Source organism: Scyliorhinus torazame, chromosome 16 (genome assembly GCF_047496885.1).
Source record: "Scyliorhinus torazame isolate Kashiwa2021f chromosome 16, sScyTor2.1, whole genome shotgun sequence".
In the NCBI taxonomy this organism is placed as follows: Eukaryota; Metazoa; Chordata; class Chondrichthyes; order Carcharhiniformes; family Scyliorhinidae; genus Scyliorhinus; species Scyliorhinus torazame.
In genome coordinates, this window is record NC_092722.1 from 21146168 (window position 1) to 21172507 (window position 26340).

At 47.2% G+C, this 26340-nt stretch overlaps 1 protein-coding gene across 2 annotated transcripts in view; it reads right to left on the reverse strand.

Annotated features, from left to right (window-relative positions):
- LOC140392622 (MORN repeat-containing protein 1-like) overlaps positions 1-26340 on the reverse strand; it is a 347348-nt gene that overhangs the window by 179802 nt on the left and 141206 nt on the right. For both annotated transcript variants that reach the window (XM_072478054.1, XM_072478053.1), the window contains exon 11: positions 22606-22671. In XM_072478054.1, the coding sequence (XP_072334155.1) occupies positions 22606-22671 (66 nt within the window). The remainder of the gene's footprint in view (positions 1-22605; positions 22672-26340) is intronic.

Consider the following 26340-nt stretch of genomic DNA (forward strand, 5'->3'; position numbering starts at 1 on the left):
TGTTCCTCCACACTTTCAACAATCCTGCCTTTAACCCTGTATTCAGCATTCAAACTCAACCTTCCAAAATTAATCACTTCACATTTATCAAGGTTGAACTCCATCTGCAACTTCTCAGTCCAGCTCTGCATCCTGTCAATGTCCTGTTGTAATCTGCAACAACCCTCAACACCATCTACAACACCCCCAACCTTTGTGTCATCGGCAAACTTACTAATCCACCCTTCCATTTCCTCATCCAAGTCATTTATAAAATCCACAAAGAGCAAAGGTCCCGGAACGGATCCTTGTGGGATACCACTGGTAACTGATCTCCAGGTGGAATACTTTCCATCCACTACCACTCGCTGTCTTCTTTCGGCCAGCCAATTCTGTATCCAGACAGCCAAATTTCCCTGTATCCCATGCCCTCTAACTTTCTGAATGAGCCTACCATGAGGAACCTTATCAAATGCCTTACTAAAATCCATATACACCACATCCACTGCCCAACCTTCATCAATGTGTCTCTTCACATCCTCAAAGAATTCAATGAGGCTTGTGAGGCATGACCTGCGCCTCACAAAGCCATGCTGACTATCTTTAATCAAACTATGTTTTTCTAAATAATCATAAATCCTATCTCTCAGAATCCTTTCCAATATTTTGCTCACCACAGACGTAAGACTGATGGGTCTGTAATTCCCAAGGATTTCCCTATTTCCTTTCTTGAACAGGGGAACAACATTCGCCTCCCTCCAATCATCCGGTACTACTCCAGTGGAGAGTGAGAACGCAAAGATCATCGCCAACGGCGCAGCAATCTCCTCCCTCGCTTCCCGTAGTAACCTTTGGTATATCCCGTCAGGCCCAGTGAACTTATCTATCCTGATGCTTTTCAAAATGTTCAGCACATCCTCCTTCTTAATATCAACCTGTTCAAGTCTATTAACCTGGTTCACGCTGTTCTCATGAGCAACAAGGTCCCTCTCTCTAGTGAATACTGAAGCAAAGTATTCATTTAGGGCCTCCCCATCTCCTCAGACTCTAGGCACAAGTTCCTTCCACTATCGCTGATCGGCCCTACTCTCACTCTCATCATCCTCTTATTTCTCACATAAGTGTAGAACGCCTTGGGGTTTTCCCTAATCTTTCCCACCAGGCTTTTTCATGCCCCCTTCTAGCTCTCCTCAGTCCATTTTTGAGTTCCTTCCTGGCTACCTTGTAACCCTCCAGCGCCAAGTCAGATCCTTGCTTCCTCAACCTTATGCAAGCTTCCTTCTTCCTCTTGACTAGAAGCTCTACTTCTCTTGTCATCCAAGGCTCCTTCACCCCCTTACTATTCCTTCCTCGTCTCAGTGGGACAAAACTATCCAGCACTTGCAGCAAGTGCTCCTTAAACAACCCCCACATTACTGATGTGCATTTCCCCAAGAACAATTGTTCCCACTTCATGCTCCTCAGCTCCTGTCTAACAGCAGTATAATTTCCCTTCCCCCAATTAAATACCTTCCCAGACTGTCTGTTCCTATCCCTCTCCATGACTATGGTAAAGGTCAAGGAGTTTGTGGTCACTGTCACCGAAATGCTCTCCCACCGAGACATCTGACACCTGGCCTAGTTTGTTGCTGAGCACCAAGTCCAACATGGCCTCCCCCATAGTCGGCCTATCTACATATTGAGCCAGGTATCCTTCCTGTATACACCTGACAAAATCTGCTCCATCCAAACCATTTGCACTAAGGAGGTTCCAGTCAATATCAGGGAAGTTGAAGTCACCCATGACAACAACTCTGTTCCTTCTGCACTTTTCCAAGATCTGCCGCCCAATCTGTTCCTCTATCTCTCTGTTGCTATTGGGGGTCTATAGAAAACTCCTAATAAAGTGACTTCTCCTTTCTTGTTTCTGACTTCCACCCATGCTGACTCAGTAGACAAACCCTCCTCAACTACCTCCTTTCCTGCAGCTGTGGTGCACTCCCTAATTAACAGTGCCACTCCCCCTCCTCTTTTACCTCCGTCCCTATTCTTCTGAAAACATCTAAACCCCGGAACATCTAACAACCATTCCTGCCCCTGTCAAATCCATGCCTCTGTAATGGCCACAACATCGTAGTTCCAAATACTGATCCATGCTCTAAGTTCATCTCTCTTATTCCTGGCACTCCTTGCATTGAAACAGACACACTTTAACCCATTCCACTGAGTGCAACATTGCCCTATCAACTGTCTATCCTTCCTCACAGACTTGCTGCATACTATTTCTGCCTGTTCAACAGCTACCCTATCCTCTGATCCATAGCTCTGGTTCCCAACCCCCTGCCAAACTAGTTTAAACCCTCCCGAAGAGCTCTCGCAAATCTCCCACGCAGGATATTTATGCCCCTCCAGTTTAGGTGTATTCCGTCCTTCATGTACAAGTCCCACCTTCCCCAGAAGATATCCCAATGATCCACATATCTGAAGCCTTCCCTCCTGCACCAGCCCTGTAGCCACATGTTCAGCTGCACTCGCTCTCTGTTTCTTGCCTCACTTGCACGTGGCACTGGTAGCAATCCTGAGATCACTACTCTGCTTATCCTGCTCTTTAGCTTCCAACCTAATTCCCTGAAATCACTTTTTAGATCCTCATCCATTTTCTTAGCTATGTCGTTGGTGCCTATGTGCACCACAACTTCTGGTTGCTCCCTCTCCCCCTTAAGAATCCTGTAGACTCGATCCAGGAGATCCCTGGCTCTGACACCCGGGAGGCAACATAGCTCACGGGAGTCTCGTTTGCGACCACATAATCTCCTATCCATTCCCCTAACCATTGAGTTTCTGTTTCAAGTTATGTCTTTCCAGTTTACCTTCCCCTTGTGTGAAACCAGAGAAGTGACCCATTCCAGCATGAATGCATTGTGCATCCTGGTTACAGGAGAGTCAATGTACTGCAGAATACAGGAGTATCACTGCATTGCAAGATGCTGGAGTATCAATGCACTGCAAGATGCTGGAGTACCAATGTACTGCAGGATACTGGAGTATCAGTGCACTGCAGGATACTCGAGTATCAATGCACTGCAAGACGCTGGAGTATCTATGTACTGCAGGATACTGGAGTATCAATGTACTGCAAGATGCTGGAGTATCAATGTACTGCAGGATACTGGAGGATCAATGCATTGCAAGACACTGGAGTATCAATGTACTGCAAGGTGCTGGAGTATCAATGTACTGCAGGACACTGGAGTATCAATGTCCTGCAGGAAACTGGAGTATCAATATACTGCAGGATATAGGAGTGTCAGTGTACTGCAGGGTACTGGAGTATCAATGTACTGCAAGACACTGGAGTACCAATGTACTGCAGGATACTGCAATATCAATGAGCTGCAGGATACTGGAGTATCAATGAGCTGCAGGATACTGGAGTATCAAATTACTGCAGTGTACTGGAGTGTCAGTGTACTGCAGGGTACTGGAGTATCAATGTACTGCAGGATACTGGAGTATCAATGAGCTGCAGGATACTGGAGTATCAATGAGCTGCAGGATACTGGAGTATCAATGAGCTGCAGGATACTGGAGTATCAATGTACTGCTGGATACAGGAGGTTCAATGTACTGCTGGATACAGGAGGTTCAATGTACTGCTGGATACAGGAGGTTCAATGTACTGCTGGATACAGGAGGCTCCATGTACTGCTGGATACAGGAGGTTCAATGTATTGCTGGATACTGGAGTATCAATGTACTGCTGGATACTGGAGTATCAATGTACTGCAGTATACTGGAGTATCAATCTACTGCTGGATATTGGAGTATCAATGTACTGCTGGATACTGGAGTATCAATGTACTGCTGGATACAGGAGTATCAATGTACTGCTGGATACTGGAGTATCAATGTACTGCTGGATACAGGAGTATCAATGTACATAGAACACATAGAACATAGAACATAGAACAATACAGCGCAGTACAGGCCCTTCGGCCCATGATGTTGCACCGAAACAAAAGCCATCTAACCTACACTATGCCATTATCATCCATATGTTTATCCAATAAACTTTTAAATGCCCTCAATGTTGGCGAGTTCACTACTGTAACAGGTAGGGCATTCCACGGCCTCACTACTCTTTGCGTAAAGAACCTACCTCTGACCTCTGTCCTATAGCTATTACCCCTCAGTTTAAAGTTATGTCCCCTCGTGCCAGCCATATCCATCCACGGGAGAAGGCTCTCACTGTCCACCCTATCCAACCCCCTGATCATTTTGTATGCCTCTATTAAGTCTCCTCTTAACCTTCTTCTCTCCAACGAAAACAACCTCAAGTCCATCAGCCTTTCCTCATAAGATTTTCCCTCCATACCAGGCAACATCCTGGTAAATCTCCTCTGCACCCGCTCCAAAGCCTCCACGTCCTTCCTATAATGCGGTGACCAGAACTGTACGCAATACTCCAAATGCGACCGTACCAGAGTTCTGTACAGCTGCAACATGACCTCCCGACTCCGGAACTCAATCCCTCTACCAATAAAGGCCAACACTCCATAGGCCTTCTTCACAACCCTATCAACCTGGGTGGCAACTTTCAGGGATCTATGTACATGGACACCTAGATCCCTCTGCTCATCCACACTTTCAAGAACTTTACCATTAGCCAAATATTCCGCATTCCTGTTATTCCTTCCAAAGTGAATCACCTCACACTTCTCTACATTAAACTCCATTTGCCACCTCTCAGCCCAGCTCTGCAGCTTATCTATATCACTCTGTAACCTGCTACATCCTTCCACACTATCGACAACACCACCGACTTTAGTATCGTCTGCAAATTTACTCACCCACCCTTCTGCGCCTTCCTCTAGGTCATTGATAAAAATGACAAACAGCAACGGCCCCAGAACAGATCCTTGTGGTACTCCACTTGTGACTGTACTCCATTCTGAACATTTCCCATCAACCACCACCCTCTGTCTTCTTTCAGCTAGCCAATTTCTGATCCACATCTCTAAATCACCCTCAATCCCCAGCCTCCGTATTTTTTGCAATAGCCTACCGTGGGGAACCTTATCAAACGCTTTGCTGAAATCCATATACACCACATCAACTGCTCTACCCTCGTCTACCTGTTCAGTCACCTTCTCAAAGAACTCAATAAGGTTTGTGAGGCATGACCTACCCTTCACAAAGCCATGCTGACTATCCCTGGTCATATTATTCCTATCTAGATGATTATAAATCTTGTCTCTTATAATCCCCTCCAAGACTTTACCCACTACAGACGTGAGGCTCACCGGTCTATAGTTGCCGGGGTTGTCTCTGCTCCCCTTTTTGAACAAAGGGACCACATTTGCTGTCCTCCAGTCCTCTGGCACTATTCCTGTAGCCAATGATGACATAAAAATCAAAGCCAAAGGTCCAGCAATCTCTTCCCTGGCCTCACAGAGAATCCTAGGATAAATCCCATCAGGTCCCGGGGACTTATCTATTTTCAGCCTGTCCAGAATTGCCAACACCTCTTCCCTACGTACCTCAATGCCATCTATTCTATTAGCCTGGGGCTCAGCATTCTCCTCCACAACATTATCTTTTTCCTGAGTGAATACTGACGAAAAATATTCATTTAGTATCTCGCCTATCTCTTCAGACTCCACACACAATTTCCCATCCCTGTCCTTGACTGGTCCTACTCTTTCCCTAGTCATTCGCTTATTCCTGACATACCTATAGAAAGCTTTTGGGTTTTCCTTGATTCTTCCTGCCAAATACTTCTCATGTCCCCTCCTTGCTCGTCTTAGCTCTCTCTTTAGATCCTTCCTCGCTACCTTGTAACTATCCATCGCCCCAACCGAAACTTCACACTTCATCTTCACATAGGCCTCCTTCTTCCTCTTAACAAGAGATTCCACTTCCTTGGTAAACCACGGTTCCCTCGCTCGACGCCTTCCTCCCTGTCTGACCGGTACATACTTATCAAGAACACGCAGTAGCTGATCCTTGAACAAGCCCCACTTATCCAGTGTGCCCAACACTTGCAGCCTACTTCTCCACCTTATCCCCCCCAAGTCACGTCTAATGGCATCATAATTGCCCTTCCCCCAGCTATAACTCTTGCCCTGCGGTGTATACTTATCCCTTTCCATCATTAACGTAAACGTCACCGAATTGTGGTCACTGTCCCCAAAGTGCTCTCCTACCTCCAAATCCAACACCTGGCCTGGTTCATTACCCAAAACCAAATCCAACGTGGCCTTGCCTCTTGTTGGCCTGTCAACATATTGTTTCAGGAACCCTCCTGCACACACTGTACAAAAAACGACCCATCTATTGTACTCGAACTATATCTTTTCCAGTCAATATTTGGAAAGTTAAAGTCTCCCATAATAACTACCCTGTTACTTTCGCTCATATCCAGAATCATCTTCGCCATCCTTTCCTCTACATCCCTAGAACTATTAGGAGGCCTATAAAAAACTCCCAACAGGGTGACCTCTCCTTTCCTGTTTCTAACTTCAGCCCATACTACCTCGGAAGAAGAGTCCCCATCTAGCATCCTCTCCGCCACCGTAATACTGCTCTTGACTAGCAGCGCCACACCTCCCCCTCTTTTGCCTCCTTCTCTGAGCTTACTAAAACACCTAAACCCCGGAACCTGCAACATCCATTCCTGTCCCTGCTCTATCCATGTCTCCGAAATGGCCACAACATCGAAGTCCCAGGTACCAACCCATGCTGCCAGTTCCCCTACCTTGTTTCGTATACTCCTGGCATTGAAGTAGACACACTTCAAACCACCTACCTGAACACTGGCCCCCTCCTGCGACGTCAAATCTTTGCTCCTGACCTCTATACTCTCATTCTCCCTTACCCTAAAACTACAATCCAGGTTCCCATGCCCCTGCTGCATTAGTTTAAACCCCCCCAAAGAGCACTAACAAATCTCCCCCCCAGGATATTTGTGCCCCTCAGGTTCAGATGTAGACCATCCTGTCTGTAGAGGTCCCACCTTCCCCAGAAAGAGCCCCAGTTATCCAGAAATCTGAATCCCTCCCGCCTGCACCATCCCTGTAGCCACGTGTTTAAATGCTCTCTCTCCCTATTCCTCATCTCACTATCTCGTGGCACGGGCAACAACCCAGAGATAACAACTCTGTTTGTTCTAGTTCTGAGTTTCCATCCTAGCTCCCTGAAAGCCTGCCTGACATCCTTGTCCCCTTTCCTACCTATGTCGTTAGTGCCAATGTGGACCACGACTTGGGGCTGCTCCCCCACCCCCCGAAGGACCCGGAAAACACGATCCGAGACATCACGTACCCTTGCACCTGGGAGGCAACATACCAAACGTGAGTCTCTCACGCTCCCACAAAATCTCCTATCTGTGCCCCTGACTATAGAGTCCCCAATTACTAATGCTCTGCTCCTCTCCCCCCTTCCCTTCTGAGCAACAGGGACAGACTCCGTGCCAGAGGCCCGTACCCCATGGCTTACCCCTGGTAAGCCATGGGGTACTGCTGGATACAGGAGTATCAATGTACTACAGGATACAGGAGGTTCAATGTACTGCTGGATACTGGAGTATCAATGTACTGCTGGATACAGGAGTATTAATGTACTGCAGGATACTGGAGTATCAATCTACTGCTGGATACTGGAGTATCAATGTACTGCTGGATACAGGAGTATCAATGTACTGCTGGATACTGGAGTATCAATGTACTGCTGGATACAGGAGTATCAATGTACTGCTGGATACAGGAGTATCAATGTACTGCTGGATACTTGAGTATCAATGTACTACAGGATACAGGAGGTTCAATGTACTGCTGGATACTGGAGTATCAATGCACTGCAGGATACTGGAGTATCAATGGACTGCTGGATACAGGAGTATCAATGTACTACAGGATACAGGAGGTTCAATGTACTGCTGGATACTGGAGTATTAATGTACTGCTGGATACAGGAGTATTAATGTACTGCAGGATACTGGAGTATCAATCTACTGCTGGATACGGGAGTATCAATGTACTGCTGGATACAGGAGTATCAATGTACTGCTGGATACTGGAGTATCAATGTACTGCTGGATACAGGAGTATCAATGTACTGCTGGATACAGGAGTATCAATGTACTGCTGGATACTTGAGTATCAATGTACTACAGGATACAGGAGGTTCAATGTACTGCTGGATACTGGAGTATCAATGTACTGCAGGATACTGGAGTATCAATGGACTGCTGGATACAGGAGTATCAATGTACTGCTGGATACAGGAGTATCAATGTACTGCTGGATACTGGAGTATCAATGTACTACAGGATACAGGAGGTTCAATGTACTGCTGGATACTGGAGTATCAATGTACTGCAGGATACTGGAGTATCAATGTACTGCTGGATACAGGAGTATCAATGTACTGCTGGATACAGGAGGTTCAATGCACTGCTGGATACTGGAGTATCAATATACTGCAGGATACTGGAGTATCAATGTACTGCTGGATACAAGAGTATCAATGTACTGTTGGATACAGGAGTTTCAATGTACTGCTTGATTCAGGAGTATCAATGCACTACCTCAGCAGCTTGCCGCTAACAAGGGGACTTGCTGGGCAGCACGGTGGTGCAGTGGTTAGCACTGCTGCCTCACGGCGCCGAGGTCCCAGGTTCGATTCTGGGTCACTGTCCGTGTGGAATTTGCACATTCTCCCCATGTGCAGGGTAGGTGGATTGGCCACACTAAATTGTCCCTTAATTGGAAAAAATGAATTGGGTACTCTAAATTTATTTTTTTTAAAACAAGGGGAGCTGCTTTTAAACGCTCCCTCACCACTCACTCCAGTCAACACACAAGCGTGGTAGTGAGCAGACCTGAGCCTCGCCTAGCGGATGACGACCTTACAAGGCTTCTCAACACTGTGGATGAAAGGCAGGGCACTGTGTTCCCCCTGAGGGGGTCAGAGAACCATCAGAAGGTGAGCAATGCTGCCTGGGAGGCAGAGGCAGTCAGTGCGGGCAGCATGACAAGGAGGACTGCCGTTCAATGTCAGAAGACCAACGACCTCCAACAAGCTGCAAGAGTAAGTTACCACCTCTCTCCTGGTCAGTTCCGCCTGCCACCCCTCAATTTCCCAAATTGGTTAGGCAGCACCCCGCCTAACCAATCCACTGGATGACACTTTGCATCCTCCCTATCTCTGATATTCATGCTTGTTCCTCAGAACCCCCTGGCACCCACCAGTGCAATACCTTCCTGCCCTTCAGCTGCATGCCGGAAATGTGCAAGGACTACTCACCTCTTCACTTCCTTGCAGTCGCCTTTTGAAAAGGAGTACTAAGCGGCACCCGTGTGACTTCCCGCTGAGGAGTTGGGTAATTCCCAGGAAGCCTTTGCATTCGGCTTCAATCTCATTAATGAGATTGAAATAAATGCATTTTAAGATTAATGGTATTTGGGCGGTACATGGCGTAGTGGTTAGCACTGCTGCCTACAGCACTGAGGACCCGGGTTCGAATCCCGGCTCTGGGTCACAGTCGTGTGGAGTTTGCACATTCTCCCTATATCTGGGTGGATCTCACCCCCACAACCCAAGATATGTGTAGGGTAGGTGGTTTGGCCACGCTAAATTGCCCCTTAATTGGGAAAAAAAAAATTGGACACACTAAATTTAAAAAAAAGAAATCCCGATTTTTCCCTCTCCCGCTATTCTCGCGGCACAAGGTCGCTAAATCACGCCCATTGTTTATGTTTTTGGAGGTTTCCTGGGATATAGATACTTAATGAGGGATGGTGTTTAGTCCTAGCTAAGCAGATCATGAGACATCTTAGTGGGATGCAGATGATGTAATTAATGGGAGGAGCCAGGTCTGTCTGTAGTTTTGCAGTCTGCTGAAGATTTTAAGTTGAACAGCAGTTTGCCCTAGGACTTTGGTCTGACAAGACAGGAGGATTTTCAGTGTGTTCCTGAAAGGGGTCTCTCTCCAAAGGTCTGCGCAGGGTAGCCCTGGTTGCTAACTTTCCCCGGTGCACTATCCAGTGGTCCCAGTTGGTAAATGTTTGCTGCTCGATGTCAGACGAGGACAGGGTCAGCCTTGGGGGCAACATGTATCCCTAGGACTACAGGTTGGATGTGCCTGCTCCAGATCGTCATGAAAACTGTTAAATTACTTCCTGTCTTCCCCCCACAACTCACAGATGTGCGGGTTAGGTGGATTGGCCACGCTAAATTGCCGCTTAATTGGAAAAAATTAATTGGGTACTTTAAATTGACATTAAAAAAAAATTACTTACTGCCAGTAACCACTAACCAAGTTTACACAGATTGACAAACATACCTGTTTGATCCAGTTATCCCCCACCATTTAACCCTACGTTCACCTGAAGACAGCCTTTAGTGTGTAACACGGTAGGCGATTCACTGGTTATTATCAGTATCATGGGGCTGCAGAATTTTAGGCTTACAATAAAATTGATTCATTTTCAAACACTTCTCTTGGAGCAGGTGGAAGCTAATCTGTCATTCCATTTCAGGGCTGGGCTAACATTCATTTTTATTTAGAGTACCCAATTAATATTTTTCCAATTAAGGGGCAATTTAGCGTGTTCAATCCACCTACCTTGCACATCTTTGGGTTGTGGGGGCGAAACCCACGCAGACACGGGGAGAATGTGCAAACTCCACACGTACAGTGACCCAGAGCCGGGATCGAACCTGGGACCTCGGCGCCATGAGGCAGCAGGGCTAACCCACTGCGCCGCCGTGCTGCCCTACTGGGCTAACATTCATAATCTCATCTCTCCAACACATAAATATTGCACTTCATTCCGAGCTATTCAATATTCTGTGAAACTAATCAAATCATTTTTGTTTCCTTTTCCTGTATGTTCCTACAAAAAGCTCCTTTTCCTTCTGAAGACATTGCCTACTTGCTGGGGTATAAATGCCAGCAGATATTTAACAAGCAGAAATAACCTGCTCCTAGCCAGGGTCTTCAATAGTAACCACATGGGTCTGGGAAATCATCGTCTTCAAAAACCCGTCATTTTACTCAGCTCAGACAGTTCTCTTCCATCTTTAATATAAAGCACTCAGAGAACTTGCTACATATGAGGAGTGTAAAATAAAAAAAAAGTTGTTGTTGGGTAACTGTGTTACGAGTATGGCACTGAACCATGCACACAAGAAGGTCCTAGGTTTGAGCTTTGGTCAGTGCCAAGTTGATTGATCTCGGCCAGGAAGGAGGTAGAGGTCGCTACAATTGAACTCAGTGTTTGCGGGTTGGGCTGGAGAAGAGGAGCAGTAGAAATTAATCAACATTCCGACTTTTGATCACTACCCAATATTATGTCCCAAGAACGCATGTGCGGAGCTGAGGTGAAAAGAAGACCATGCTCAGCCATAATGATGAAACTGGCCCAGCGCCAAGTCACTGTCCTTGTGGAGTATGCACATTCTCCCCGTGTCTGCGTGGGTCAACCCCCCCACAAACCCGAAAGATGTGCAAGGTAGCTGGAATGGCCACGCTAAATTGCCCCTTAATTGTAAAATATGAATTGAGTACTCTAAAAAAAAATTTTAAGTGACCCACTTTATACTCACACAAGAATTTGCTCCTGGGTAAGGTGCAGCCAACCTGTGGAAAACTACCCCAACATGAGTCAGCAGCTTCACGAGTAGAAGGTAAGGGAATGGGCGACAATGAAAGATGGAACCTCATGCACTAACTCCCACTACTATGACAATCATAGCTAGTTACTCAAAGAGCATAGAGAGGCACAGGGATCTATCCAGAGTTTGTTTTTCCAGCCTTTGTCCAACATCAGAACAACCTGCTCAACAGAAAGATTATGAAAAAACTCTGCCTGGAACATGTCAGACTAACTTTGGTGAACTGTAAACAGGACAGTGTAGAACTTGATCTGCATAGGATAATTAAGGAGGATCTTCTCAGAGGGATTTGGCAGTAGAGTTAATCTTCTGTGTTCTGATAAACACAGGGTTGAAATGCTGTCAATTTCCATCACAACCAATACCAGGTTCCATTCTGTACAACCTACTCCAGCACTATAGTTAGTAGCCATCTGTAAATCATTGTGCCCTAAGCCATGCCATATGATCTGTGCTGGCCAATTAAATACATTCAGCAAATTTCCATATTTTGTACTAGACTCTGAACAAGGTTCTCTCCAAATATTCCAGCCCAAACTTGCAAAATGTCCCATCTGTAATTCCCCAAACATTCCAGCTTTAACTCCCCAATCATTCTACCTCTAACTCCCCAAACATTCCAGCTCTAAATCCCAAAACATTCCAGCTCTAACTCCCCAAACATTCAGCTCAACTTCCAAAACATTCCAGCTCTAACTCCCCAAACATTCCAGCTCTAAATCCCAAAACATTCCAGCTCTAAATCCCAAAACATTCCAGCTCTAACTCCCCAATCATTCTAGCTCAAACTCCCCAAACATTCCAGCTCTAACACTGCAAACATTCCAGCTCTAACTCCCCAAACATTCCAGCTCTAAACTCCCCAATCATTCTAGCTCTAAACTCTCCAATCATTCTAGCTCTAACTCCCCAAACATTCCAGCTCTAACTCCCCAAACATTCCAGCTCTAAATCCCAAAACATTCCAGCTCTAACTCCCCAATCATTCTAGCTCAAACTCCCCAAACATTCCAGCTCTAACTCTGCAAACATTCCAGCTCTAACTCCCCAAACATTCCAGCTCTAAACTCCCCAATCATTCTAGCTCTAAACTCCCCAATCATTCTAGCTCTAATTCCCCAAACATTCCAGCTCTAACTCTGCAAACCATCCAGCTCTAACTCCCCAAACATTCCAGCTCTAAACTCCCACAATATTCCATTTCTAACTCCATAAATGTCCCATTTTTTAAAATCGCTAGAGCTAGGTCATTACGATTGGGCCAGGGGGCAGTGGGCAGGAGGCTGAGAGGTAAGGGTAAAATCATTCCACACTGTTTCTCTTGAAAGCTGTCAGTAACTCCTGTTGAAAGATGTGTGTCTATCAATGAGGCTAATGGGTGAACACAGGATCAGGCTCAATTGTGGCGTCTTCCATGGTAAAACATCCTGCCAGCACTTGCAATCCAGCTGCCAACAAAGAATAGCTGCTTGGAGACTGTTGTGCTTTCTTTTACTTTGTCTTTTCTGTGGCTCTGTTCCAATTATGGCAATCAGTGAATTTGCCCTTCTTTCTGTATTATCTATGTCCTAATGCTTAGAGTCGCCAGGTATCAAATGATACCACCACAAGTTTCAACCGGCTATCGATCAAAGAGCCAAACACCAGTTAGTTCAAGGTCAAGGGTACTTTATTTACACACAATTAGTCATGCAACATAAACACTACTGGTTAACTACACATATCAACTAAGACAACCTGTACTTAACTTCGGGCACCCGGCTTAGGCCAGAGAAACAGTGGCCGCTGTTCGATTCTGGATCTATCGAGTTCGAAGGAGTAACTGCTGCTCAGCTGGGCTCATCCGCCTGGTAGCGGGCTTGAACTTGTACTTACTTCTGGTGTTGCTACACTTGGCGATGGCCGTGACCGGGGTACCAGGACCAAGAGAGAGCGAACATAGGGCAAATTCTTCTTCATATACTCGGGGGGGGTTCGCGCTCTTTTGGGCGGTCCTTCGATTTTGGGCCTTACTAATTGGGTGATCCCTGATCACTCTGTTCGATTCCTTAACCAATAAGTGGGCAGGGATCTGGATGGCTGGGCACGTCCCAAGCAGTCACTGACCCCGTTGTTTGCGTTTCCCTTGAACAGGGAGTGGCGCCGAAATGTCTGGGACTGTCCCGGTTGCTTGAGTACCAGTCCTTTGTTTTGGTGAAGATGGGCCATCAAATGCTAATCGGCCCCATTAAAATGCTAATTGGACGGAGTTTCGATACCGTCTGGACTTCTTACTTACGAATATGCATTTCAGGCTCTGAGCCTGCCTGAGTCTTGGCTTGTCCGCAGGCTTTGTGAGTTTCTCTGTACTTGTTGGAAGTGGCCATCCCAGATGGCTACAAGACATACCCCAGCAATCGCAGTAGCCTCAGGAGAGGGGAAAGTCACAATAATAATTTTAATAATTGTTTTTTTTTAAATTTAGTGTACCCAATTCATTTTTTTTTCCAATTAAGGGGCAATTTAGAATGGCCAATCCACCTCGCCTGCACATTTTTGGGTTGTGGGGGCGAAACCCACGCAAACACGGGGAGAATGTGCAGACTCCACACGGACAGTGACCCAGAGCCGGGATCGAACCTGGGACCTCGGCGCCGTGAGGCTGCAGTGCTAACCACTGTGTCACCGTGCTGCCCTTAATAATTGTTTTTTTTTTAATAAATATTTTATTGAAAATTTTTGGTCAACCAACACAGTACATTGTGCATCCTTTACACAACATTATAACAACACAGATAACAATGACCTATTTTATATAAACAAAAAACAAAAAATAAATAAATATTAAATAACAAAACTGAAAACTAGCCCTAATTGGCAACTGCCTTGTCACAAGCTACACCCCCCCCGCCCACCCCCCCCATCCCCCCCCCCCCCCCCCCCCCCCGATCCTGGGCTGCTGCTGCTGCCTTCTTTTTTCCCCCATCTATCTATCCGCAAGATATTCGACGAACGGTTGCCACCGCCTGGTGAACCCTTGAGCCGACCCCCTTAGGACGAACTTAATCCGCTCTAGCTTTATGAACCCCGCCATGTCATTTATCCAGGTCTCCACCCCCGGGGGCTTGGCTTCTTTCCACATTAACAACATCCTGCGCCGGGCTACTAGGGACGCAAAGGCCAAAACATCGGCCTCTCTCGCCTCCTGCACTCCTGGCTCTTGTGCAACCCCAAATATAGCCAAGCTTGGTTCGACCCGGACTCCTACTACTTTTGAAAGCACCTTTGTCACCCCCATCCAAAACCCCTGTAGTGCCGGGCATGACCAAAACATATGGGTATGATTCGCTGGGCTTCTCGAGCACCTCGCACACCTATCCTCCACCCCAAAAAATTTACTGAGCCGTGTTCCAGTCATATGTGCCCTGTGTAATACCTTAAACTGAATCAGGCTTAGCCTGGCACACGAGGACGACGAGTTTACCCTGCTTAGGGCATCTGCCCACAGCCCCTCCTCGATCTCCTCCCCTAGCTCTTCTTCCCATTTCCCTTTTAGTTCATCCACCATAGTCTCCCCTTCGTCCCTCATTTCCCTATATATATCTGACACCTTACCATCCCCCACCCATTTCTTTGAGATCACTCTGTCCTGCACCTCTTGCGTCGGGAGCTGCGGAAATTCCCTCACCTGTTGCCTCGCAAAAGCCCTCAATTGCATATACCTGAATGCATTCCCTTGGGGCAACCCATATTTCTCGGTCAGCGCTCCCAGACTTGCGAACTTCCCATCCACAAATAGATCTTTCAGTTGCGTTATTCCTGCTCTTTGCCACATTCCATATCCCCCATCCATTCCCCCCGGGGCAAACCTATGGTTGTTTCTTATCGGGGACCCCCCCAATGCTCCAGTCTTTCCCCTATGTCGTCTCCACTGTCCCCAAATCTTCAATGTAGCTACCACCACCGGGCTTGTGGTGTAGTTCCTCGGTGAGAACGGCAATGGGGCTGTCACCATAGCCTGCAGGCTGGTCCCCCTACAGGACGCCCTCTCTAATCTCTTCCACGCCGCTCCCTCCTCCTCTCCCATCCACTTACTCACCATTGAAATATTAGCGGCCCAATAGTACTCACTTAGGCTCGGTAGTGCCAGCCCCCCCCTATCCCTACTACGCTGTAAGAATCCCTTCCTCACTCTCGGAGTCTTCCCGGCCCAAACAAAACCCATGATACTCTTTTCTATCCTTTTAAAAAAAGCCTTCGTGACCACCACCGGGAGGCACTGAAACACAAAGAGGAATCTCGGGAGGACCACCATCTTAACCGCCTGCACCCTCCCTGCCATTGACAGGGCTACCATATCCCATCTCTTGAAATCTTCCTCCATCTGTTCCACCAACCGCGTTAAATTTAGCCTGTGCAATGTGCCCCAGTTCTGAGCTATCTGGATCCCCAGGTAACGAAAGTCTCTTGTTACCTTCCTCAACGGTAGGTCCTCTATTTCTCTACTCTGCTCCCCTGGATGCACCACAAACAGCTCACTCTTCCCCATGTTCAATTTATACCCTGAAAAATCCCCAAACTCCCCAAGTATCCGCATTATTTCTGGCATCCCCTCCGCCGGATCCGCCACATATAGTAGCAAATCATCCGCATACAAAGATACCCGGTGTTCTTCTCCTCCCCTAAGTACTCCCCTCCATCTCTTGGAACCCCTCAGCGCTATCGCCAGTGGCTCAATCGCCAGTGCAAACAGTAATGGGGACAGAGGACATCCCTGCCTTGTCCCTCTATGGAGCCGAAAATATGCCGATCCCCGTCCATTCGTGACCACACTCGCCACTGGGGCCCTATACAATAGCTGCACCCATCTAACATACCCCTCTCCAAAACCAAATCTCCTCAACACCTCCCACAAATAATCCCATTCCACTCTATCAAATGCTTTCTCGGCGTCCATCGCCACTACTATCTCCGTTTCACCCTCTGGTGGGGCCATCATCATTACCCCTAACAGCCTCCGTATATTCGTGTTCAGCTGTCTCCCCTTCACAAACCCAGTTTGGTCCTCGTGAACCACCCCCGGGACACATTCCTCTATTCTCATTGCCATTACCTTGGCCAGGACCTTGGCATCCACATTTAGGAGGGAAATTGGTCTGTAGGACCCGCATTGTAGCGGGTCCTTTTCCTTCTTTAAGAGAAGCGATATCGTTGCTTCAGACATAGTCGGGGGCAGTTGTCCCCTTTCCTTTGCCTCGTTAAAGGTCCTCGTCAGTACCGGGGCGAGCAAGTCCAAATATTTTCTGTAGAATTCAACTGGGAATCCGTCCGGTCCCGGGGCCTTTCCCGTCTGCATGTTCCTAATTCCTTTCACCACTTCTTCTACCTCGATCTGTGCTCCCAGTCCCACCCTTTCCTGCTCTTTCACCTTGGGAATTTCCAGCCGATCCAAAAAGTCCATCATTCTCTCCCTCCCATCCGGGGGTTGAGCTTCGTATAATTTTTTATAAAATGTCCTGAACACTTCATTCACTCTCTCCGCTCCCCGCTCCATCTCTCCTTCCTCGTCCCTCACTCCCCCTATTTCCCTCGCTGCTCCCCTTTTCCTCAATTGGTGTGCCAGCAATCTGCTCGCCTTCTCCCCATATTCATACTGTACACCCTGCGCCTTCCTCCATTGTGCCTCTGCAGTGCCTGTAGTCAGCAAGTCAAATTCCACATGCAGCCTTTGCCTTTCCCTGTACAATCCCTCCTCCGGTGTTTCCGCATATTGTCTGTCCACCCTCAAAAGTTCTTGCAGCAACCGCTCCCGTTCCTTACTCTCCTGCTTCCCTTTATGTGCCCTTATTGATATCAGCTCCCCCCTAACCACCGCCTTCAACGCCTCCCAGACCACTCCCACCTGGACCTCCCCATTGTCATTGAGTTCCAAGTACTTTTCAATACATCCCCTCACCCTTAGACACACCCCCTCATCCGCCATTAGTCCCATGTCCATTCTCCAGGGTGGGCGCCCTCCTGTTTCCTCCCCTATCTCCAAGTCCACCCAATGTGGGGCATGATCCGAAATGGCTATAGCCGTATATTCCGTTCCCCTCACCTTCGGGATCAATGCCCTACCCAGCACAAAAAAGTCTATGCGCGAATAGACTTTATGGACATAGGAGAAAAACGAGAACTCCTTACTCCTAGGTCTACTGAATCTCCACGGGTCCACACCTCCCATCTGCTCCATAAAATCCTTAAGCACCTTGGCTGCTGCCGGCCTCCTACCAGTCCTGGACTTCGACCTATCCAGCCCTGGTTCCAACACCGTGTTAAAGTCTCCCCCCATTATCAGCTTTCCCGTCTCTAGGTCCGGAATGCGTCCTAGCATTCGCCTCATAAAATTGGCATCATCCCAGTTCGGGGCATACACGTTTACCAAAACCACCATCTCTCCCTGTAGTTTGCCACTCACCATCACGTATCTGCCCCCGTTATCCGCCACTATAGTCTTTGCCTCAAACATTACCCGCTTCCCCACTAATATAGCCTCCCCCCTGTTTTTCGCATCCAGCCCCGAATGGAACACCTGCCCCACCCATCCTTTGCGCAGCCTAACCTGGTCTATCAGTTTCAGGTGCGTTTCCTGTAACATAACCACATCTGCCTTAAGTTTCTTAAGGTGTGCGAGTACCCGTGCCCTCTTTATCGGCCCGTTGAGCCCTCTCACGTTCCACGTGATCAGCCGAGTTGGGGGGCTTCCCACCCACCCCCCCTTGCCGATTAGCCATCATCTTTTTCCAGCTTCTCACCCAGTTCCCACGCAGCTGTATCTCCCCCAGGCGGTGCCCCCCCGCCCCTCCTCTCCCGTACCCACTCCCCCCTTTCCCCAGCAGCAGCAACCCAGTAATTCCCCCCTCCCACCCCCCCGCTAGACCCCCCGCTAGCGTAATTACTCCCCCCATGTTGCTCCCAGAAGTCAGCAAACTCTGGCTGACCTCGGCTTCCCCCCGTGACCACGGCTCGCACCGTGCGACGCCCCCTCCTTCCTGCTTCTCTATTCCCGCCATAATTATCATAGCGCGGGAAGCAAGCCCGCGCTTCTCCCTTGGCCCCGCCCCCCATGGCCAACGCCCCATCTCCTCTCCCTCCCCACCTCCCCCCATCACCACCTGTGGGAGAGAGAAAAGTTACCATACCGCAGGATTAGAACATAAAACCCCTCTTCGCCCCCCACATTCGCCCCACCACTTTGTCCAAACGTTCTTTTTAATAGTCCACTCATTCCAGTTTTTCTTCTACAATAAAAGTCCACGCTTCATCCGCCGTCTCAAAGTAGTGGTGCCTCCCTTGATATGTGACCCACAGTCTTGCCGGTTGCAGCATTCCAAATTTTATCTTCCTTTTATGAAGCACCGCCTTGGCCCGATTAAAGCTCGCCCTCCTTCTCGCCACCTCCGCACTCCAGTCTTGATAAACGCGGATCACCGCGTTCTCCCATTTACTGCACCGAGTTTTCTTCGCCCATCTAAGGACCATTTCTCTATCCTTAAAACGGAGGAATCTCACCACTATGGCTCTGGGAGTTTCTCCTGCTCTCGATCCTCGCACCATAACTCGGTACGCTCCCTCCACCTCCAACGGACCCGTCGGGGCCTCCGCTCCCATTAACGAGTGCAGCATCGTGCTCACATATGCCCCGACGTCCGCCCCCTCCACACCTTCAGGAAGACCAAGAATCCTCAGGTTGTTCCTCCTTGCGTTGTTTTCCAGTGCCTCCAACCTCTCCACACATCGTTTCTGATGTGCCTCCTGTATCTCCGTCTTCACCACCAGGCCCTGTATATCGTCCTCATTCTAGGCTGCCTTCGCCTTCACGACCCGAAGCTCCTGCTCCTGGGTCTTTTGTTCCTCCTTTAGCCCTTCGATCGGCTGTAGTATCGGGGCCAACAGCTCTTTCTTCATTTCCTTTTTTATCTCCTCCACGCAGCATTTCAAGAACTCTTGTTGTTCAGGGCCCCATATGAAACTGCCACCTTCCGACGCCATCTTGGTTTTTGCTTGCCTTCCTTGCCGCTGTTCCAAAGGATCCGCTGCAATCCGGCCACTTTCCTCTCCTTTTTCCATCCGTGCCCAGGGGGAATTCCCTTCTGGTTTACCGCACGATGTTTTTAGCCGTTAAAATTGCCGTTGGGGCTCCTATCAAGAGCCCAAAAGTCCGTTCCACCGGGAGCTGCCGAAACGTGCGACTCAGCTGGTCATCGCCGCACCCGGAAGTCCTTAATAATTGTTTTAATGAGGACATGGGGAGTCCACACAGAGTAAAATAATGAAACGTTGTTTTATCTACAACACGATATATACATTGCCTGGTAGGTCCCTACTGGGTTACTGTTCTGTTTGGTGCCTTATTGGCCAAACTTTTATACAGAGGTTAATAGAGATCCCCCACCCCTAGCGGGGAGCTCGTACACCGCAAGGACCACAGGGAAGATAATCCCTGTCAGCACGGTGGTGTAGTGGGTTAGCCCTGCTGCCTCGCGGCGCCGAGGTCCCAGATTCGATCCCAGCTCTGGGACACTGTCCGTGTGGAGTTTGCACATTCTCCCCGTGTCTGCGTGGGTTTCGCCCCCACAGCCCAAAGATGTGCAGGGTAGGCAGATTGGCCACACTAAATCGCCCCTTAATTGAATAAAAATGAATTGGATACTCTAAATTAATTTAAAAAAAAAAGATAATCCCTGTCGACCCGTGGGGGCTATTACAGTTGTGTCGAAGAAACAAGCACAGAAAGCATCATGGAGACACAGCTATATTACTGACTCTGGTTAGTCATATTCATGGAGTTTTCACTGGATGACTGCCTCTAACCACCCCACCCGATCATACAAGCTTTAACCCTCTTTCACTATTTTCATAACTGGTGAATGAAAATGTTTGAAGGCAGTGAGAAATTACAAAGTTATTCCAATGCCTCCATGATTTCTGCCCAGTATTTCTTGCTGCAGTGTCTTGCGGATTATTGTTTCCATTCCTGCAGGACTGCAGTGGAACCCCAGATGGATGACAATCTTACGGACAGCATTCCCTGCAAGTATTTCATTTTTACCAGCTCACTAAATAGACTGATCAGATCAGAGGGATTTTATTCCAATGGGGTTTGAATTCCAGGCAGTCTCGGACATGAAATACCTTTGATTGAAATTGCTGCCAACTAGGGTATATTCCTATCCTGTAAACAATACACAAAATAAGGAACTTGCATGTGAGTAGCAGTTCGTCACATCTCTGAGGATGTCGCAGGGCATTTCACACCAAATGAATTATTCTTTAGATTGTTAATCAGGTAGACAAGCAGCCATTTTGCAGAGAGCAAAGCCTCACAAATGGCAATGAGCTGATTTACCACTTCTCTGTTTTGTTGTATGGTTTGCTGTGGGATTATGTTCGAGGACACCCTGATCTATAGTGTCATGGGATTTTCAACTTCCACCAGAACCAATGGGACAGAGGTAAAGGAAGCCTCGGGTTAATGTCACAGCCAAATGTCTGCACTCCCTCTGTACTGCACCGCAGTGCCAGCAGAGATTATGGGCTCAAGTCTCTGGAGTTGGGCACTTGAAACCACAACCTTCTGTTTGGAGGCAAGAGGGGATACCATCTGAGCCAGGAATGTTAATTTGGGAAAACATAGTCATGTTTACTCCATAGTAACGGTGAACTCCAAACATATTTCATTGGCTGTAAAGCGCTTTGAGGTGTTGGTGGTTGTGAAAAGCACGATATGAATGCAACTCTTTCTTCGAAAGAGAATTTTGCATCATGAATCCAAATCTATGTTTAATAATGTGCAGTAAGAGAGGTTACCCACGGACGGCAGGAGCGTGTGTCGGAACTATCACCACCGAATGAAACTCTAACCAATGGAAATCTTCCACGTCCAGTTTTGACTGTGAGCTCTGAGGGAGGCACCAGCTGTGAAGAGGCAAATAACTCACTGAAAACCAACAACCTGTGAAACATGCGCAGCCCAGGGGACAGCAAGCACATGGATCCTCCATCTCTATCCACGCTGAAGCCACAGATGTGTGACATGTATTTGTGTCATTATATGTGTTGTCTGTATTAACTCTTTCACGGTCATTAAACTCCTGGCACTGAATGTCTCTCTGTAGATCATTCTGACACAGACAGTGGCTGAACCAACTCCCGATGTCACAACAGATAAAATCAATTTGTATTACCAGCACTTCTTATTGCTTGATCAAAGTAGAGATGTTTCTGTAACCCACCTTGTTCCATCAGTTGACATGACATAAAGTAGGAAGTTAAAAGCGCTAAGGAAAATCGGGAGGAACATTTCAACTCAAACAAAATAGATTTGTGGAACAAGGCATCAGGGAAAACCATTACAGTGAAAAAGTAGAAATGTGTTCAGGCGCAAGTTGAAGCCTTTCTGGAGAGAGAAGAAATATAGCAGGGATGTCTATACTACTGCCTCTGGGCCATGTGTAGGTTTCTGAGACCTGCAGTTTAATTTCATTGATGTGAATGTTTCTTATTAATTGTTTGTCCTACTAAATTTCATGGGCCTGAGGAAAAGGGTTGTCCTTAGTGGTGTTATTGGTGGATGAATCTTTAATCAGAAAATCAAGATCAATTAGTGTCAGCAACTTGACACTTACGGAAATTAAGTAGAACATGGACTTAAAACTTAAATAAGTTCCATGGTACAAATCTTAGGGGCCCTACACTCTTCATTAAAAGGCTCCTATGAGAAGGTGGAGTTGATCTATGACAAAGAGCCATGTTCACCAAGTTTGACGTGCTTTTTTGTGTCCCTGATTAGTTCTTACTTGTTACTGTTCGCACTGGCTGCTTGCCCAAGCTATGAGGCGGTCTGCTCATACTCCACAAACACACTGCGGAAAGGACCTCGGCCTCCCAGTAACATGCAGGCTGACGCAGTGCTGAGAATCTGCCACTAGGGCATAAGGCAATTACCGTAAAGAGCTTCCTCCTCCTGGTTTGTTCCTCTTTCCTTGTTGACAGGCGAAGGGTCTGGTGTATCTGAGAGAGAAATAAAGGGCTTTCATTAAAACAGCTGATACTTCAGTTCTTGGGTCTGCATTTGTCAAATTAGATTGATTTACGAGGATCCACCATTTACAGGTGGTGTGGATGAGTGGAGATGATTTGCTTCCGTGAGGGGTCAGCAAAGCTGAAACAAATAAAAGTTATTTCTTACATACATCTCTAAATAATGACTGAATTGAGATTAAGATGGATGAGTGGAAGTTGGATTTAAATAGGGGCTTTAAGGCAGGAGAGGGAAAGGCCACCTGCACAGAGGAAGAAAGTAATACACACCAAGGCCTCTGTAATGAGATGGGAGAGGTGGCTAAAGGGCCATGCAAAGAGCTGGGATTTCAGGAGGTTTACAAAGATGAATACTGAAGTAGATAAGGGATTGAAGGTAGTGCCAAGACAGCTGGCTAATATTTTCTTAAAGGCAGGAGACTTTGAGCTGTGGATGAGAAAGGTGATTTAGGTTGTACACACATCACTAAAAGCCAATGCACAGGTATAAAAAGTAACCAGAAGGGCAAAAGGAACTGTTGGACTGTTGTAGGTTGGACTTCATTTCCGGTTCAGTTCCAGCCTCGGGTGACTGTCTGTGTGGAGTTTGTATGTTCTCCCCATGTCATCATGGGCTTCCTCCGGGTGCTCGGGTTTCCTCCCGCAGTCCAAAGATGACCAGGCTAGGTGGATTGGCCATAATAAATTGCCCCTTAGTGTCCAGGGATTTGCTGGTTATATTACGGGGATAGGGCGGGGTGGACAGGGGAGTGGAGTGCTCATTCGAAAGGTCAGTCCTGACTCAATGAGCCGATTAGCCCCTTTCTGCACTGTAAGAATTCTATGATTTATTAGTACAAAGCCTTTGTCAGACCCTATTTGGTGTACTCGGTTCAGGAAGGGCATACTGGCCTTGAAGGGGATATGGAAGCTGATCTATGAGAACGATATTGGGGCTTAAAGGGTTAAATTCCCAAGAAGGTAAGGGTGGCACGGTGGCACAGTGGTTAGCACTGCTGCTCCACGCCACCGAGGTCCCGGGTTCGACCCTGGCCCTGGGTCACTGTCAATGTGGAGTTTGCACATTCGCCCCGTGTCTGCGTGGGTCTCACCTCCAAAACCCAAAAAGATGTGCAGGGTAAGTGAATTGGCCACGCTAAATTGCCCCTTAATTGGTAAAAAAAGAACTGGGTACTCTAAATTATTATTTTTTAAAATTACCAAGATGCTTTGCATAAAGTTGACTTGCATCCTCTGAGTTTAGACGGTTGAAGGGTGATCTAATTGAGATGTTTAAAACTGATAAAGGGATCTGATAGGACACACAGAGAGAAACTATTTCCTCTATTGGGGGAATTCAGAACAATCTCAAAAAGAAGCTCGGATATTCAGGAATAAAAGCAGGAAATACTTTTTCACACAAAGGATTGTGAAAATCTGAAACTGTCTCCCCCAAAAGGTTATAGATGCTGGTTAAAGAAAAAAATCAGCCGTCACAAGTTCAAAAGAGCAACATAGGCTTTAATTAATGTTTGGTAATAATAGAGAACAAGTGCTTAACATGTTCTTTTGACTTCCTCTAGTCTTTTAATAGATGGCTTTAACCCATTTATTTTGACTTATTAGAGTCCATACGACTTTTGTTTTCACAATTACGATATATTTCACCATTCCAGGAGGGATTCTTTTTTGTTGTAAGATCGAATTACAGGGAGGCTCCAAAATGCAGGCAAATTTGCAAAGCATATTGTCAAAAGTCAGACTTTTCAGGGTTGTGTGGCCTAGAGGAAACAAACCTTGCACCTTCATCCTTCACATCCTTCCCAGTGATTTTTAACTCCGTTATTGCTGCAAACTCTGTTTTTATGCGCTGTGGCAGTCCCCCCCCACCCCCCCCCCCCCACGCACCAGGAAAGTGAACAATGTTGGATTCACCTGCAGTTTAAATAATAATCTTTCTATGTTCCACTGCAGCCAGCCTTCTTCACAGCAATGGGCTGGATTCTCCACCACCTGCCGCCAGGAGCGAAGTTCCAGATGCGGCGGAAAATCTTGTGCCGCTCCTGTTCCGATGCTCGGGCCCCCCCGCTGGTAACAGCAGCGAGCTGCGTGCCCCCCACACGTGGGAGGATACAAATGGGTCATTTGAATCCATTTGCACCTGATTAATGGGCTGGAAACCCAATTCTCCATGTCTCCATGATGCTCTGACCATTTCAGCCAGGATTCACGTGCAAGTGGCTTTTGCAAGTATTTTCCAGTATGCCCCTGATAAAGTGGACCTCGCAGTTGGTCAAGGGTTAGTATTTAATGTAGGTGCCCCCAAAGTCCATCTCCCCCTCACTAGGCCAATCCTGCCCACCCCACCCCCAAGGCCCCCATCAGACGCCATATCGGACAGCCCCCATCAGACCCCCCTATCAGAGGCCCATTAGACCACCCCATCAGACTCCCACATCAGAGACCCCATATCAGTGCCCCTCCCCATATCAGAGAGCTCCCATCAGAGACCCCCCAAATTAAAGACTACCGCTCCCAATCAGTCATTCCTGCCTGAAGGCTAAAGAGCAGTCCAGGCAGGAACAGTGAAAAATCTCTTACATGTCCCTTGCACCTGCTGCCTCAGACAGAGGGTAGAAAGCAGCAGCTGTAACTTCATAGAAAGCTCAAACCACATCACAAGACATTAAACCCCATTGGATCCTTTGCTCTGCAAGGCTCCTATTCACTTTCAAAGAGAAATAGGATTTAGTAGACTTTAATTGACAGAGTAATAGCTTTCAGGCAGCCAGGTGTCTGGATTGTTTATTTTAATTTCCCTTCACACTTGAATGCATCTCATGAACCTTGTGAAGTTAACCACAATGTTTATAACCTTCTAGGAGATAAATCAGTGGTTAGCACTTGCTTCACAGCGCCAGGGCCCGGGTTTGATTCCAGCTTGAGTCACTGTCTGTGTGGAGTCTGCACGTTCTCACTGTGTCTGCATGAGTTTCCTCCGGTTTCCTCCCATAAGTCCAGAAAGACGTGCTTGTTAGTGTGGCGACTAGGGGATTTTCACAGTAATTCATTGCAGTGTTAATGTAAGCCGACTTGTGACACTAATAAAGATGATTATTATTATAAGTGCTTTACTTCCTCTTTTTCTCAGCAGAAAGCACTTAACTGCTTTTGATGTGGTGACGTCCTGTCAGTCATAGGTAAATGTTTATAAACATTGTGGTTAGCTTCACAGCAGAGTACTTGAGATGCATTCAAACATGAAGGGAAATGAAAATAAACAATCCAGACATCTGACTGGAAGCTATTACTCTGTAAATTACAGCCTACTAAAAGCCATTTCTCTTTGGAAGTAAATAGAAGCCTCGTAGATCAAAGGGTCTGAGGGGGTTTAAAGCCTTGTGATGTGGTTTGGGCTTTCTATGAAGTAACAGATGTGTTTTCTACACCTCTGTTTGAGGCAGCAGGTGTAAAGGACAGTAAGTGAAAAGTAAGTTATTTTTCACTGTTTCTGTCTGGACTGCTCTTTAGCTTCCAGGCAGGTGTGACTAATGAGAGGGTCTCTGAGATGGGGGATCTCTGACATGGGGAGGTTTCTGATATGGGAGTCTGATGGAAGGGTCTAACAGCGAAGGTCTGATATGGGGGTCTGGTGGAGGG